A 17,069-nucleotide genomic window follows, 5' to 3' on the forward strand; every position below is an offset into this window, starting at 1 on the left:
AGTATCAGGTGGGACGATTTCACACACACCAGTGTATTCAGTCCTACGGATAATCCTCTGAGCCTCAATGAATATCCTCATTCCCATTGCACAGATGAGAAAACCGTGGCCAGATCTATGTTTCGGAAAGCTCACCCTGACGCTAGTAGATGGACTGGAGGAGGCCAAGGGGGAGGCTGGGAGAGCTGGGGGACGTCCACACGTGGACTAGGGCAGGGCCTGGAGCTGGAGAGAATGGACTGGAAGGGGAATGGGTGAGATTTGATGAGACCTACGATGCCCAGGATCCTTTCTGGGGGGCCTGGGGCAGGGAGCCTCTCTGAGATAGGGAACACGGAGACAGGTGGTTTGAGGGGGGTCAGGTGCCAACGTCCTAACCAATACCAGCTCTTGGCCCCAAACAGGAGGCAGAGGAAGAACCACACCAGCAAACTTCATGAGTTGGCACTTCTGTTGCCTGTGGCCCTGAAGACGGGCACCAAGAAGCTCACCAAGGTATGGGGATGGAGGGAGAGGAGGCGGGTGTGGGAGGCAGATCTGAAAATCTTACAGTCCCTCGTCCTGGGGCCCCGACATGGGCCCTTTCGGCGACAGCACCGAGCTGGGCATGGTCCTGCCCTGAGTGGGCCTTTCTGTGGTCCCACCACTAGAAGCTTGGGGGATCCTTTCTTGCAAAGGGGGCAGGGGCAGCTGGGAGGGGAAAATGGGCAAGGAGCCGAGTAAAGGTCATCACTTTGGGGAGTCAAACAGCCACGGGCTCGAGCCATCAGCCCTGAAACACCAGGACTCTGGGCAGGGCCCTCAGCTTCTCAGCCTCTCAAGCCTCCCGTTTCTTAGCCGTAAAATGAGGAAAAATATCTACTACCCAGAGATACTGAGGCCCAAACGACACAGTAGCAGCGACGGTCCTCGAAGAAATGTCACTTCCCTCTCTGAGCCCCTTGTCCTGTGTCCTGAGGGCGTCATCTCCACGAGGTAGCAAGAGCTAAAAGTGCTCTGCGCCTCCCCAGTGGCTTACTTGATAAATACATACCGGGCTGAGCCGCCGCCTCGCTCCCACCAGTGGGAACAACTTACTAAGGGACTCAGAGATCTTGAAGGCCTGGTGTGATGTTTTCTTGCCATAGTTCCTCCCATCCCATCATGTATCCACTCAACCATCGGCCAGTTATGGAAAGACTGTTGAGGGCAGAAGCTGTTCTGGTTGCACCAAGGAGAGGCGAAGGAACTTGAGACCCACTCCTCATCCCCTGGGAGCTCAGAATGTGGTCAGGATGATAAAGATTCGAACACAGGAATAACCGATCCCCAGCCAGAACGTGCTCCTTGCCTTCTGAGAGGCTCAGAAGAGTGGGCGTTTGGGGAAAGATCCAGATCTTTGGGTGCCAGATCCTGCCCTTCACCTCCTCAGTGCCTACCACCTTCCGTTGATCACCAGGTCCCGCCGATTCTCCCTCCTAAGCATCTCGCGGCCATCGGCGCTGTACCCTAGCTTCCTGTGGCCACTCCAACAAAGCACAAACTCTGGCTTGAAACAATGCGAATTTATTCTTGCACCGTGTGGAGGGCAGAGGTCCAAAATCGGCCACGCGGGTCTAAAGTCAGGGTGTCAGCGGAGTCCGTTCTTCTCAGAGGCTCCTGGGGGGAATCCGTTTCCTTTCCCTTTGCCAACTTCTAGAAGCTGCCTGTGTTCTTTGGCTCACGGCCCCTTCAAAGCCAGCAGCGTAGCGTCTCCCACTCTCTCTCCTTCTCTTCCTCTGCTCCCATCCTCACCTCGCCTTCTCTGCCTTCGACCCTCCTGCCTCCCGCTTGTAAGGACCCCTGCGACCACAGTGGGCCCGCTCAGTTAATCCAGAACAGTCTCTCCATCTCAGGATCCTCCACTCAGTCACATCTGCCAAGTCCCCTTTGTCACCTTCGGCAACATATTCACAGGCTCCGGGGACGTGGACGCTCTTAGGGAGAGGCGGTAAGCCGACTACCACGGTGCTCAGAAATACCTGATGTAGTGAGCACAGGTACTGGGATCAACTCTTGGGAGGTGGGAGGGGGGCAGAGACGACTGGGGGACAGTTGCTGCCCGAAGGAGTGACAGTCGACTCAGGCGACGGGCCACATTTCATCACTGACCGCGTGACCGCATCTCGTGGAATTCTCCCCAGGCCTCAGCCTGCTTTTGTGACAATTGATTCTCTCATGTCTTAAGGATCCCTCTTTCTCCCCAGCTTCATCCTTCCTTGGGTTCAGTCCTGGGTCTCCTGCTCCACAGACAACCTGCGTCCCTGCCAGTCCCCAGCCTCCCCCTCAACCCGTCTGCCTGGAGGGCATCACCACGACCTGTGACAGGGCTGTGTGACGCGCTCAGTCTGACGCTCAATGAATGAACCAAGCTGTTATGTGTTGCCTTTCCTGTGTTTGAGATTTGGGGTGCGGCTTAGGTCCGCGGTATCCTTCCTCGCCATCCTGACTGAGGAAGTGCCCCCTGCCCCGTATGGTCCCGTGGCTTCTCTCTCTGACCGTCAAAGCCCTGGGCATATTCCTGGGACTCTTTCCTTATCTCTCACCCCTTTTGATGAGGGGTTTTGCGGGGGTAAGGACCATAATGGAAATATCTGTATCCCCAGCACCCGCAGGGCCAGCAGACAACAACCACAGCTGCTCCAATTTACTGAGGGTTCTAGGTGTCAGACCCCCAGTGCCAAGCATTTTGGATACGTTTTCTCGCTTAATCCTCCCCAAGGCTTGAGAGGCACAGTGGGTGTGCTCATTTTCCAGAGGGGTCGTGTTGCCCAGAAGGACACGGCTGGTTAATGGCAGAGAGAGAGTCAGATGTGTCTCATTCCAAAGGCCCACATTCTCAAGCGCTCGGTCACTCAGCGCTCAATAGGTATTTGTTGAGTGAACGAGTGAGTGAGTGAATGAATGAATTCCCTCAGCTGAGACAGTTATAGACCTGTCGGCCTTGCCTTCAGAAGGTTTCTGGGATCTGAACCTCTGGCTAGCCCCCAAGCTAACCCTCCTGAACCTTCCGTCTTAGAATCTGCGATGATGCCCAATTGCCTTCTGCATAAAACCTTTACACGGCTACTAATCACATTCCATATTACTTGACAGTTTACTCAGTGTAGTGAGTGCAAATCGTATGTCACGATGGGGGGGTGGGCAATAAAATGTCTGCTCTTGAGAACCCCGTGGTCCAATTCTCAAAGTTAGAAAAGGTCCTCATTTAATCCTTTGAGACCCTGATCATCAGCAAAGTATTTATCAGGCAACTCGTGTATCAGGCTCTGTGCTGGGCGATTTCACACACGCTAATTTATTCAGTCCTAATGATAATCCTCTGAGCCTCAATGAATATTCTCATTCCCATCGCACAGATGAGAAAACTGAGGCTCAAAGAGGTAAAACGGGCTACTTCCCAATACACAGCCGGGAAGTAACAGATTGGATCCAGGTCCTTCCAAAGGAACAGTCTCCTGCCGGTGTCACGTGTATCCCTCAGTTAGATCATAGTTTCCTTCCATGGATCAGGTCACATCATTTCAGTGACTGTCAGTATTCTAGCTTATGAAACGGCTTCACACAAGTCCCTCTGTGGGACCGCGTTTCCTGATCTAGGGTTTGGAAGATTACCGCTAACGGTTTTGTGGGTATTCTAGGGATCCAGTTCAATCCAAGAAATACTTACTCTGGTGTTCTTCCCTCACCTCTTCACCAGGCTCACTCCTGTCATTCTTCGGGTTTCCACTTAAATGCTGGAGGCCTGGGGCACCTGGGTGGCTCAGTCCATTAAGCGTCCAACTGTTGGTTTCTGCTCAGGTTTGATCTCAGTGTTGTGAGATCAAGCCACACACTGGGCTCCACACTCAGGGCAGGGTCTGCTTGGATTTCTCTCTCTCTCTCTCTCTCCCTCTGCTCCTTCCCCATCGCTAAATAAATATATAAATCTTTAAAAAAATAATAAATGCTGGCGTTCTTTCTAGACACTCAAGTCCAATTTCAGAATCTCTTGTTACACTTTTCTTCATAATGCCTATCATACTATTGATAATTTTGTATGACTTATGAGTTTATTAAGGGCCACTGTCCTCACTAGATTATAAATTCCATGAAGGTAAACAAAGGCATGTCTGGTTCACCCCTATGTACCTGGCCCTTAGTGGGTAGTAGTCTTTTCTTTTTTTTTTTTTTTAAGATTTTATTTATTTTTGTGACAGAGAGACAGCCAGCGAGAGAGGGAACACAGCAGGGGGAGTGGGAGAGGAAGAAGCAGGCTCCTAGCGGAGGAGCCCGATGTGGGACTCGATCCCGGTATGCCGGGATCATGCCCTGAGCCGAAGGCAGACGCTTTAACGACTGCGCTACCCAGGCGCCCCGGTAGTAGTCTTTTCTAGCTTTGTGTCTCCGATACCGACTTAGTCAGTACTTGGTGGCTGCGTGGGTGATGCCTGGTGGGCAGAAGGCATCGTGCTCCGTGCTACGGAGATCATCCTTCAGCCATCACTGGCTAAGCTACCTCTTGACTCTGTGAGCGAGGGATACAGAAATCACTTAGCTACAGCCTCTACCCTCAACTAGTTCAAGGTCGACGAGAGAGACTAACGCATTGCAAGGCCGGGGCACTGCAAGAATGTTGAGGAGGGACATCTGACCCCGCCTGGTCGAGAGGGGTCAGGGAGGTGGGAAAGCTTCTGGAAGAGGAGACCACGGTGATAAGGCTCACAGGAGGAGAAGCCAGTGCGGGAGTCTGTGGGGAGAAGAGGAGGGCTTTGCAGAGAGAGAATACAGCATGTGCAAAGGGCCAGGGGTGGGAAGCCAAACAGTGTGCATTGAAAAACTGGGCTAGGAGGCCAGCTGACCCGAGTTCTGATCCCAGCTCCCCCTTAGCAGAGTCATGCTAGCACCCCGAGCCTCAGTTTCCTTAGCTGCAACAGACCTCTCCCTGAGCCGCAGCAAGGTCTAAACAGAATAGGAATATCTCTGCCACTGGAGGAACTGTCAGGCTGGGGAATGGGCTCCTGCAGCCTTTCTGTCTCCGGTCCCCCGCAGCCTCACATTGTCTTGGGCCCCCATTCCCGTGCTCAACCCTGTCTTTCTTTTGGGAGCAGAAGGAGATTCTGCTACATGTGCTGCATTACATTCAGTACCTCCAGAGAAGCATCGATGTGGCCAAGACCTTGCTCAGATTCCACGCCACCAATGGGGAAGGCGGACTTGGGGGTAAGTAAGATCCGTCACCATTTCCCAGGGCCAGCTCTTCGCCAAGTCCTGTCCTGGCTGTCGGGGACACCAAGTGACTTCGATGAGCCCATGTCCCCAGCGATCTCAGAGGCTGGCAGAGCGGACAGAGTCAGAGAGATGGGGCCAATGCTGTGAACTCAGAGCAGGGTGTCTGGGGCCTTGTGACTGGGCCTGTGCACACGGTAGCCCGGGGGAGCCCCGGCAGGCAGAAGGCGTGAGCAGGAGCACGCAAGCACGGAAAGACGTGTGTGAAATGTGTGGGACAGGCCAGCAGCCGGTGTGCTTGGAGGGACCGCGTAGCGTCAGGACGACGTGCGCAGGCTCGCGAACCAGATCCTGACGCAGACACGTGACTTAAGACCTTAACCTCCCTGTGCCTCAGTTTGCTCATCTGCAAAGTGAAACCAATACTAGCTGACCCTTGAGCAACACGGGTTTGAACTGCATGGGCCCGGTTACACGCAGATTTTCTTAGATAAATCCAGTAGTCCTGTAAATGTCTTTTCTCTTCCTTATGCTTTTTGTTTTTAACGCTTGCTTTTCTCTTAGTTTACTGTAAGAAAACAGTATATAACACATAGAATATACAAAATATAGGCTAATCCCCCGCTTGTGTTATTGGTAAGGACGCTGGTCCACAATAGCCTAGTCGTAGTTAGGTTTTTGGAGGGTCAGAATTAGACGTGGATTTTCCACAGCGCGGGGCTCGGGCGAAGGAGGGAGATGAAGATGAGAATTACCAGAGGCCTTTACAAAGCCAGGCAAAGCCATGATCAGATTTTTTTTAGGAAGAGGTACCTGACATCCAGGGATCAGGATTGGTTGGTTTTTAAGTGAGGAACTGGAGTCAGGGAAGTCAGCGAAGAGGCCGTTAGGAGTGATCTGGACCGGAGACAGGTCGGTCTCGCACTGAGGGTGAGGCTGGGGACAGAAATGGTACCTTTGGGCGATGTTGATGAGGGAGAACTGAAAGGCCAGATGGACAGGCCCCGGGTGGGCAAGCCAGGGTGGACGGTGGAGCCCTCATTGCCCTGAGGAAGGTAGGAGGAGGAACTGGTTTGGGACGGGGCCGGCAGGGAAGCATTTGAGAAGCATTGAGTCCGTCTTCCTTCTTGGTAGACCCCAAATGGCCCTGGGGGGACCTGAGTTTTCGCCCTGGAAAACTCTGCTGCCTGGCCGTGCAAACTCAGACCAGTCCAGTCTCCTCCGTGGGCTCAGTTTCCACATTTGTAAAGTCACCTTGGGGACCATGGCCGCCCACCAGCCCTCTGCCCAGAATTGGGAAGCATGTCTAGAAGGAGGAGACAGGACGGCAGAAGGTAGGGGGCATCTGACTGAACTCTTTCTCCACCCTGAGCAGGGCTGGGTCGGAACAGGGCCTCGGGCCCCGCACGACGGAGACACTCCACCCCTTCGAGCTCCCCGCACTCTCGCAAGTCCCGTCTTCAGGGCGCCTGCCGGAAACCCCGGAAGAAGAAACCCACCGGATTGTCAGGTACAAGTGAGGCGGGACAGGAAGCCGGGTCACATGGGAGCAAAGCTCCTTTTCCAGAGCCTTTCTCACTCCTGGGAGGCCTGGTCAGCTACCCAGTGAGCACGCTTTACAGTGACACCTGCCTGGTCCAACGCCCAGCCCCTCGGCTCACTAGTCCTGAGGCCTGGCATGCTTGCTTTCCTTCTCTGAGCCTCAGCTTCCTCGGGGTGGACCACAGGGTGGTCTTAAGGGTCAGGAGCCCGTGTACATGGCCCTGGAGCAACGCTGAGTGGGGAGGCACATGGTCAGCGCTCAGTGAAGGGAAGCTGCTGTTACCATTTATCGTTCTTTACAGCCAGTCACCCGTGCTGGGCCAGGGCATCAGGGCGCACGGGCTGATGGAGAGACCCAAGTGTGGAAAGCAAGCATCCCTGAGCCAGCCTCAGCCTCGCTGCTAACTCACCATGTGTCCCTTCACCTCTGCAGACCCCAGTTGACCTGTCTTTGAAATGGGAGTTGTACCCAGTCAATGATTTCCAGTCTTGGCTGCGTAGCTATTGAATCACCCAGGGTACTATCAAAAATGCCTATGCCTGGGCCTCCCACCCAGAAAGTCAGGTTCCAGGGCCTGGGGTGGAACGTGGGCATCAGTGTTTTTTCGAGCTCGCAAGGTGATTCGAACGTGTGGGCCGGGGAAGGGAGCCTCTGCTGAGGTGACCTCTCGCTGAGGATCCAGGCTTACCTGGGAAGGGCTGGTGAGCGACCAGGCCCAGCAAAGCTTGGAATAGGCTGTGGGCCCAGAGCAAAGACAGCCTCCACCTGAGCCCTGTTCTGGACACCCCCCCCCCGACGCTCATCTCTCTGCTCCCCCAGAGCGCCAGACCCGGGCCCAGAACCCTCGCCGCTGTCTGGCCCTGGACAAGCCCAAGAAGTGGGTGACCCCATCCCCAGAGCAGCAAGGAAGAAACATGGGGGGCACTGCCACCCCTTCAAGACGTGCCAGCTCCTGCTGTCACCCCAAAGTTGCATCATCCCTGCCTCAAGGTGACAGGAAGGGAGGAGGATCCCGGCTGACGTTGCTGGACATGGCTGAGAACAGCATCCACTGTGACTTCTCAGGTTGCTGTCTTCCCCTGCCATTAACTTAGTCACTTAGACACTCCTTGTCAGGCACCCGCAGTGTCCCAAGCCTGGGCCCAGTAGCTGGGGCCTCCGCGGTGGACAAGAGACACGCTGTCTCGGGCCTCCTTCCCTGTCGTCTTCTTCCCTCTATGCCCCATTGTAGATGGAGGGGTGGGACGACATTGGCGTGGCCCTCGTGCAAGGCTGTGGGTCACAGAACCGGGGAAGGCAGGCAATGCTCCTGTGACTCCCATCCCTGGGCTCCCTTGAAAAGGTGGGGTGATGCACCCAGCAGAGCGCCGGGTGAGACGGGAGCGCCTGGCGGGTGAGGGAGGCCCTGAGCCGTCCTGTCCCCCGTCCATTCATCTGGCCCCTACTCCCCGAGCATCTCGGGGCCAGGCCGCATGCGAGTGCTGGTGCCACAGTCCAGTGAAGGAGAGTAGAGCGACCCAGACTTCCCGGGTCGCCCGGGAGGGCGTGGGGGCCCAGAGGAGGCGCCCAACCCACCTGGGCAGGCAGGGCTTTTCGGCTCTTCCGCTAGTTGTGTGACGTCGGGCAAGTTACTTGGTATCTCAGGGTCTCAGTTTGCTTAACTGTAAAATGGGCATAATCACGGTGCCCTCCGGCAAAGTATGCAAAATGCCCCAAACCGTGCGGGCATGGCGAGCACCCTGTACTTGTTTGCTCTCATCGTCTTCATCGACAGTGCTCCACTTCAGGATTTTAGCTCCCTTCAGCTTCTGAGAGGGATGTGGGGTTCCAGAAACTGAGGGGACATTCGGGGCGCCGCGTAGCCTCACATAGAGGTCCCGCTTCCAAGGTCTTACCAGGATCTGGGAGGGAGAGGCCGTGGCAGACCGCGGCACCTCTCCATCCCCGTATCTGGGACTCCGGGATTCCTTCCAGTCACGGGCGTGAGCCTCCAGACTCGCTCCCTGTCCCTGCAGGGTGCTGCTGCGGAGTCAGCGGCCAGGGCGATGGGCTCCACCGCGCCTTCAAGGCCCAGCAAGGAACTGAGCGGATCTACTTTCTCAACAGGACCCAGCCCTGTCCCAGGTAAGGGCACCCCGAGGGCTCTGAGTGGGGGAGGCTGAAGGGTCTGGTCTGGACTGAATGCTGGAGGCTGAATGCTGGAGGGGTGGTGAGAAATGACGTTGATTGACATTCTCGCTGGCAGAGGCTTAATGCAGAGCCTTGCTTCAGGGCTGCTGGACCAGGGCTGCGGCCCCTCACCAGCCTCCCTGCCTCCCGCCTCACCCCTCCAGCCTGACCTCCCTAGCTGTCAGAGTGGCTTTTCTAACCCCAAACCTCAGTCACATCAGTTCATGGCTTTCAGGCCTCCCCTAGTGCCTGTGGGGCAGAGCCCCAATATCTTAGTTGGCATCTGAGAGCTTCTCTGGCCCAGCTCATCTTGCCAGCCCCCTCTCCTCTCCCTCCCCCACAAACCTGACCCTAAAGGCCACCATATGTTCGCCACTCCACGGAAGCCGTGGCCTTGCCCCCTCTGGCCTTTTCACCCCCTCATCCCTCTCCCTGGCAAGCCTGTTTCCGACGTCCACCTAGAAGACCACCACTCTTCAGGCTGAGCTCAGTGTGGTCCTCCCTCTCGGTCCTCCTGGAACACCGCCCATCACAGCCCTGCCCCCTGAGCGTCAGCACGTGGTGACAGCTGCCTCTCCTGGCAAGCCTGAAGCCCCTTGAGGGCAGGTGCCTCGGCTGACTAAGCTTCCTGCCTCCCCACCCCCCACCCAGCAGCCGGCACAGAGCAGTCCCCAGAGCCCAGGCGGGGTCTGCCTCTCGAATTCCACCTCTTACAGGCAGAAGCTGGTGTTCTACGATTCCAGCGAGGAGCTGGACAAGGAGTCCCCAGATGCTGACCCTTGGCTTCCTGCCTGGACCCCGGAGGGCAGCCCCCCTGGTGACTGAAACTCCATCTCTCCTCCTTGTAGTCTGGTGTGGGGTCCTTCCGGCTCACTTCCTTCTGAGCAGTACTGTGGTGGGAGGGAAGCAGGACAGGGACTCGATGTGTGCCTAGCACAGGGCCACACGAGTGTACTTGCTGTCACTGCACCAGCCGTCGCTTCGGCAGACGTTGCTAGCCAATCATCACTCTTTCTGTGGAGCCCAGACGCTGCCTCAGAATCCTTCTTAACACAGAGCTCCAGGTAGCTACAGTAGGTCTATCAGATGTGGCACAACCAGACACTGATTTTTCTGTTTTTGGTCATCCATGACGTGATGCCAGGCATCGTGTCTCTTGATTTCCTCTACGAAGCACTCAAAATGAGCAACTGACGGTCGCCCTTCCCCTGTGTCTAACACCATCTCCTCAAAGCCAGCCGCTGCCTTGGGGGAGAAGGTGATCTCTGACACGTCCGTCCTCAAGCCTGACGCTTCCTTTTCAGGGAGCCCGCTGGCCTTGGGGCCTCCCCAGATTAACAACTGCAGTGTGACAGGCCACCCAAGCGAGATCCTAGGGCTCAGTCCCTCCCTCTTCAGCTCCCCAGGGAAGCTGCCGCCAGATCAGATCCTGGGGGATGACACTGAGTTCCTGACCCAAGGTGAGCTCCCAGGGCTGCCCCGACGCTTGGTCCATTCAGAAAACATACGGCGATACCCACCAAATGCACCGCCCTGGACTCGGCTGAGCGTCCTGGGTGCCCCGGGCTGGATCTCATCCCAGCCCCGCCTCGAGAAGCCCATGGCCTCGTGGGGAAGCAGCCCCAGGCCGGCACGGTGAGGGGAAGGCTCCAGGAGCCTGCATCAGGGACCCACTCCCTCTGCTTGGCTTGGAGGTACGCCAGGGGAGCTGGCCCATGAGCTGGATTTGGTCCTGGGACAGGAGATCCCAAAGCAGAGATCCGGAGAAGGGCACTGGGGCGATCAGGGCCTCGGGGGAGGCATTGCGGCTCCAGCCACGGCCCACTCTCCCTCCCCGACAGCTCTCTTTGAAGAAGTGTTCCTAGATCCCGAGTCTTTGCCTTCTGACAGCATGCTTGAGGCGCTCCAGAGCAAGGTAGGCAGCCATCCACACACACATCCGTCTGTCCTTCTTTCCACATGCATCGCTCTCTGCGTCACTGGCTCATCCGTCTGCTGACCGGGCGGCCGCCTCCCCCCACCCGCTCACTGTCCATGTGCTCGCGCTTCTCCTCGTCCTTCCGGAGACTCGTCTCCCGTCTGTGTCCTCATCTGCCCGTCCTGTGCACACTCACTGCTGGCCACTGGGAGCCCCACCCTGTGCTGGGCATTTGGAATGAACTAGACCCCAAGGATAAGAGCTGAACCCGCCGGGTGCCCAGAAAACACCCCACATAACTTGACAGCTGAGCTGTGAGGCGGGGTCTCTGGTGACCCCAGTTGACAGAGGAGGAAACTGAAAACAGAAGAGTGAGCTCAGGAACCCTCAGTTGGAAGGAGCCTCCCTCCAGGCCCCAGGGCTCACCTCTAGCCAATGTCCTCTCAGGGGCTCACCGCAGGGCTGACCCCAAATGCGTCTGCCTCCACCTCCGCGTCCGCCAATGAGGAGCCGAATCTGCGGCAAACACCAAAATAGCCGCTCTTAGCAGAGGTCTCAGCAGGTGCTTCTCGGCCCTGCAAGGCGTGTGGAGTGACCCCCATTCCGTAGGTGAACTTGATGCTCAGAGAAGTTACCACTTGCCCGGGGCGTCACGGCTGCCGAACCGAACCGATGGCATTAAGAGCTATTGGCCCAGAGCGGGGAGGGCGGGGGGGGTGCGAACCCCTGAGGCCCAGCCAGCCCCTCCGTGACCCGCTGTGGGAACCTGGGAACACCTGCTTGGACGTCCAGGGACGGTTTGGACGAGGTTGTCTTAAATTTGAGCTGATTCTGATGCCCCCGTGACGTCCTAGGAAAGCCGGGAGTGGGGACATGAAGGGACACTGTGGTCTCTCCTCACATCTCCTATCTCTCTCCTTCACCCCCCAGGAGATGCCCTTGGAGGCCCCCGAAGACCCCCCGGACTCCCACAGCCTGTGCCAGTCCTCCGTCTCGCTTGACCACTGCTACCTGTCGCTGAGCGAGAACAGCAAGGCGCCCTCCAGCTCCAGCTCCAGCTCCAGCTCCAGCTCCAGCTCCAGCTCGGGGGACACGGACACTGAGTCGGTGTGCAGGCAGCAGGAGGTGAGGGGGGGACAGCCTTCGGCGAGATCGGTCCCCCGTCTCCTGCCAGCGCTCACCTCCCCGTCCCCACCCAGGACGCTCAGGCCGACCCCGAGGGCCTGCCGTCGTCCAGCGACGAGGACGGAGACTACACGTGGACCCCCACCCGGCGGGCCGTCCCCCTGCCCGCGGCCGGGAGGAAGGCCAGGAAGGGCCGGGCGGGCCGGGGCCCAGTGAAGCCCAAGGAAAACAAGAAAGCCCCCTGCCCAACACAGATGAAGAAAAAGTGCGTCAACGGCTTCATCATGTTCTGCAGGATGAACCGGAAGCAGTACATCCGGTGGGTGGGGGTCATTTTGGCCTTGGTGGGGCCCAACGTGCACTGCCCCCCCCCCAAGAGCATGTTGCTCCTGCTGTCTGACGCATTTGCCCCTTCCGGAAATGACCCATTGACCCTTCCTCAGCCAGCCCCCTGCCCACATCTAACCTGGTCCCGCTGCGTTGGTCAAGGCCTGCGAATTGCACGCAGTGAAACCCAGCTCATCCTTCAGAAAAAAGGAACATGGCTCTCGCAGCCTGAAAGAGGGGAGGAGGGAGATGGCCTTCAGGCGTGACTGGGCCCAGGGCTCCGATGATGCCGTCTAGGCGTTTTGTGCTCTCTCCACTCTGCTTTTCTGGGTTGGCTTTGTTCTCAAGCATGTGGGGTGGGGTTGGTGGAAGGTCACCCCAAGGCTCAGGTCCAGCGACCTGGTGGGGGGTGGGCGGTAGTTTGCAAGCTCCTTGTTTCTAATGTTTCCAGCCACAGTTCTTGGGGCTGATTTGGTAGGTCAGGGGCCCAGACCTGAAAGGCGGAGGTGTGGGGGGTGGGGAGAGGCCCCCCAATCTATAGCAAAGAGCTGGTGCCCTGACAAAGATGGGGTCCCCTCCAGGTCCCGAGACTCGGTGTCCTCTTCCCGACAACCCGTCAGTCCAGCTCCCTTCTTTGATACCTGGGCTCCAGAGGGTGTGTCCTGAGGCCCTTGAGGCCAAAGTGGACAGAAAAGATCCTAGTTCTCAGCTGGAAAGCCGAAGCGCTGAGAAGGCCGGAGAGCCTCCTGTGGTCAGACCTTTGGCCTTCGCCCAGAGCAGCCTGCCCTGCAGGCCTCTCCTTACCTCCTCCCTCCTGTCCCAGAGCCTGTCCTGGGACCGCATCCACGGCTGCCACCAAGGAGCTGGCCCAACTCTGGCGGGCAATGACCCAGCAGGAGCGGAGACCATACTGGTGAGGGGCCCCTGCCCCGGGGGCGCAGGGAGTGGGGTAGAGGGGCCTTCCTGGCTCCTGACACCTGCTCTGATTTTCAGAGCCTTAGGCTTCGTGATATTGGGAACAGGTTGGAGTTTATTGCTGGGGTGGAAGATATGGCTGTTGCCAACCCTTAGGAGATCGTTGGGGGCGGTGACAGAGGTTGGGAAGTGCTTGACCTCAGAGCTTAGAAGGGCAAATAGCCAAATTTGGGCTTCGGACCCCTTTTGCCCTTCCTGCCCCAGGGAGTTTCTCAGAGCAGGAAGCTCGGTCTTATTTCCCTGTCACTAGCCCTCCTCCCTCCCTGCCCCCACCTCCTGTCCACCTGGTCAGAGCTGCCACCTGCCCCTTTCTCATTGGCGCCTAACACACACAGCCCTAGGTGCGCGCTGCTTAACAGATCTCACAGGAGTGTGGGACTCCGGCCAAGAGCCCTTGGCCCAGCCCCATGGTATAGACCGGGACCTGGAGGCCCAGGCTGGGGGGGTGAGACAGACACCCCTGAGGGCAGGGAAGGCGTGACCACTGGCCGGCCCCCTCTCCCCCAGCATCAAAGCTCGAAGGTTCAGCCTCCAGCACAACCGGATTGTGAAGCAGGACAGCTCCAGCAGCGAGGACGAGGACTGGGGGACCCCCAAGCCCTTCTATCAGCTGCTGGCCGAGAAGGCCCGCCGTTCCCCAAACCTGGCCCCTCCGCGGCCCCTTCAACACAACTGAGACGGTAACCCTGCCTGCCGCGCCCCTCCTCCCTCTGCTTTGCAACCGGGAGCCAGTGAAGAGGTTGTCCCCTCCTGGGCCTCACCCCTCCTGGAGCAGGTCCCCTCGGCCAGTTCCTGTGCCGCTGGGAGGGGGCGTATTTATGGCCCCTGGTGCTGTGTGCGTTTGCAAGTTTGCTGGAAGGGGCTCACTCTGCCCTTCCACTGCCCACCCCAGAATCCAGTGGTTTCAACCCTGTTCATTCTCACCTCGCCCCACCCCGCCCTCCCCTGTTCTATTTATAGATTATTTATTGTTTGCAACAAAATAAAGTGGAACCCTTGTTACCAGCAAGAAAGGCAAGGCAGGCTCCTTTGGTCCCCTGCTTCCTCCGCCCTGGGTGGGGGGCTCCTCCTGCAGGACCTGGAGACCCTGGGCCTGCGGTCGGAGAGAACCCACACCTTCCCGAGCGGCAGCACAGAACTGACCTCCAGCCCCCGTCCCTGTCAGGGAGCAGCCAGAAAGCCAGAATCTCAGGTGGGGCTTTTTTATGGCTCAGTGTTTCCTTTGGGCAAGTCATCTAGAAGGTAACCCACACCCCTGCACATTCTAGTTGTCTGTTAACTTTATTTTAATTGAAATGGAGGCATAACATGTCCTAGAAAAATAAAGATTTATGATACAAACTAGACACAGGGGTCAGGGTTGCCCCAGGGGTGAGGGGATCTTTGGTCTGGGGCCGGATGTGAGAAAGAGGGCTCTAGTCCCGGGGGAGCCTCACCCAGGCCTCCCCGCACCTGCCTCCCTTTTCAGCAGGAAGGGCCCCGCCGGGAGGGTCCATCGGTCTGGGGCACAGGATGGCCTGTCCTCCGCCCTCTGACTCCAAGTGGTTCTGAGAACACTGGATGTCCGCAGAGCTATTAATAGTGTTTTAGGGAGTGACAGGGACAGGGCTGACGGGGTTGGAAATCCAGCCACGTGCAGGGAGTTCAGCTCACAGCTAGTACCAGGTCGAGGGGGGCAGAGCCCCCCAGTCAGGACCCCCAAACCTCCCCATATATTTGGGGCACAGAGCAAGGAGAGGGCTGTAACAGTGGAGGCCGCCGATCCAGAGGACGGTGTCCCTGGGCAGGAGTGGACAGGGGCAAGCCCCCTGGCACCTCCAGGGCTTGGAGAGGTTACGTGGCCCGGGTGGGGGTGGTGGACGTAGTGTGTGGAACTTCGGCTCGCGGCAGTTGTGTCTGGGCGGCCCCCTTGTCCCGGGCAGCCCTGGATCTGGAGCACCATGGGCAGCAGAGGCGACGAGGCCCCGGCGGGGGTCACAGTTCCAGGGGATCTTCCACAGGCACCGACTGTAGCTGGGTCAGAACCTTGGGCTCAGCTTCCAGCTCCTCGTCAACCTCGCTGCCTGCCGTGGACCCCAGGAGCAGCCCCTCGGGGTCGGGGTCTGGCAGCCTCAGCACCGTATGGGGGGCCTGCGTCCCCAGCCCCTTCTCAGCTTCCAGCAGCCCTTCCGGGCCCGCACTCAGTTCCAGGCCCGCTGGCCAGATGGGCATGGCTGCAGGCGACAGCATGAGCGCCTGCGGGGGCGCCCGGGAAGCCGGGTAGGAGACCGGAGGAATCCGGGGAGAGAGGAGCCACGGCTGGCGGCGGTGGCAGCGGCGAGGGCGGCGGCGGCACCCGGTGGCAGCAGGGACGGCGTGTGGCGCTGCGGTGCAGAGGTGGGCCTAGGGCGTGACGTCCGGGAGAGCGGGGCTGGGGGCCACCGGGAGGGCTCCTTCCGGCACTGAGATGGCCGGGTCTGGCTTCAGGGGCAGGGCCAGGCTGGGGGCAGGCGGCAGGACCTGGGAGACCAGCATGCTGGTGGGGAAGGTGGCCGTGAGGATGATCTTGCCCTGCTGCACGGCCACACCTGTCACGATGGGGCTGCCAGACACGGGGTTGGCCAGGAGAAAGTTTCCTGTGGGGACAAGAGATGGGCCAGGCGCAGGGGTGAAGGTGACGCTCTGCAGGCCAGGCAGGCAGATCAGCCTGAGGCAAGACGAGCCCCTCTGAGATGGGGCTGTGTCGATGTGGCTGGAGCCTCAGGCCACCGCCTGGCTCTGGAGGGTTCTGGGCCGTGCCAGGGATGGGCTGCCCAGACTCCCAGAAGCCCACTGACAGCACCAGCACCCGCCCCCCCCTCAGGCCCCAGGAAGGCGGGAGGTACCTGGGGCGGTGGCGGAGGGCAGCTGCAGGGCGGTCACGCCCACCCCGGAGTTTATCAGGTGCACGTTGGCGGGGCCTGCGGCCGCGGCCACCTTCACAGGGCTGCCCGGCCCGGCCGCCAGCAGCTGCAGCGGCCCCACCGCCTGCGGCAGGGTCACCACCTGGGAGGTGGGCACCACCTGGGGCAGGTTCAACAGCGGGGACGTGGGGCCCAGGCCTGCGGGATACCCAGGGGGTGGGGAAAGTGGCACCACCTGGGGAGCTGCCACAGACGGCACCGGTCCTGGGGGCAGAGGAAAGGGGGCAGCCGGTGGAGGGCCGGGCACCACTTGGGGCAGAGGCCCCGCAGCCTCCTCTCCCGCCGGCCCTGAAGCAGCCACCTGGGCCTCCTTGGTCTCAGCGGCCTCGGGCTGAGCCTCCTCTAGTCGAACCTCCCCGGTCTGAGGGTCCAGGACCAGGGAGGTCTTGCCCTCGCTGGCCCCCTGGGGCCCGGGCTGCGGGGGAGGAGCGCCACTGCCACCCGTGAGCAGCAGGGGGCCCAGGCCGGAGGCCTCCCCGAGGGCCAGGCTGTTGATGATGACGGGGCTGCCGTTGAGGAGCACAGCGGGAGAGCTGCCCGCAGCCAGGAAGCTCCCGTTCACCAGGATGGAGGAGGAGGCAGGGCAGGGCGTGGGAGGGGTGGCCCCGGCCAGAAATATAGAGCCCTGCGCAGGGGCCTCCGCAGCCACCGGAGCCACCCCCCTATCCAGGTCCTCCGGACTGCGGCTGGACTCGTCCTCGGTGGTGGGGTTCCCGTCAGACTCGCTGGCCAGAGAAAGGATTGTGAGTGGTGGTCCCGAACGTCCTGTTTAGCCAGTGGCCGGCAAGCTGCCTGCCGACCGCTGCCTCCCCACCCTGCTCCAGCCCAAACTTTGACACCGAAA

The 17,069-nt window shown here is 59.1% G+C and overlaps 2 protein-coding genes across 2 annotated transcripts in view; one reads left to right on the top strand and one right to left on the bottom strand.

The window, feature by feature from the left end:
* The first annotated feature begins 217 nt into the window (after window positions 1-217).
* MEIOSIN (meiosis initiator) lies at window positions 218-13,959 on the top strand. Its single transcript, XM_040634423.1, has 12 exons — window positions 218-495; window positions 5,109-5,220; window positions 6,602-6,736; window positions 7,589-7,840; window positions 8,785-8,893; window positions 9,655-9,755; window positions 10,243-10,398; window positions 10,780-10,853; window positions 11,787-11,981; window positions 12,056-12,300; window positions 13,132-13,221; window positions 13,791-13,959. Exons 1-12 carry the CDS (start codon window positions 265-267, stop codon window positions 13,957-13,959), a joined length of 1,869 nt encoding a protein of 622 aa, XP_040490357.1. The 5' UTR covers window positions 218-264.
* A 592-nt stretch (window positions 13,960-14,551) lies between these two features.
* Window positions 14,552-17,069, bottom strand: part of LOC103657194 (homeobox protein SIX5) — a 2,615-nt gene continuing 97 nt past the window's right edge. Inside the window, 4 exon segments of the mRNA XM_040634424.1 lie at window positions 14,552-15,528; window positions 15,530-15,677; window positions 15,680-15,898; window positions 16,148-16,990. Coding sequence (XP_040490358.1) covers window positions 15,258-15,528; window positions 15,530-15,677; window positions 15,680-15,898; window positions 16,148-16,990 — 1,481 coding nt within the window. The 3' untranslated portion in view covers window positions 14,552-15,257.

This window comes from Ursus maritimus, unplaced genomic scaffold (genome assembly GCF_017311325.1).
Source record: "Ursus maritimus isolate PB19 unplaced genomic scaffold, ASM1731132v1 scaffold_19, whole genome shotgun sequence".
NCBI classification, from domain to species: Eukaryota; Metazoa; Chordata; class Mammalia; order Carnivora; family Ursidae; genus Ursus; species Ursus maritimus.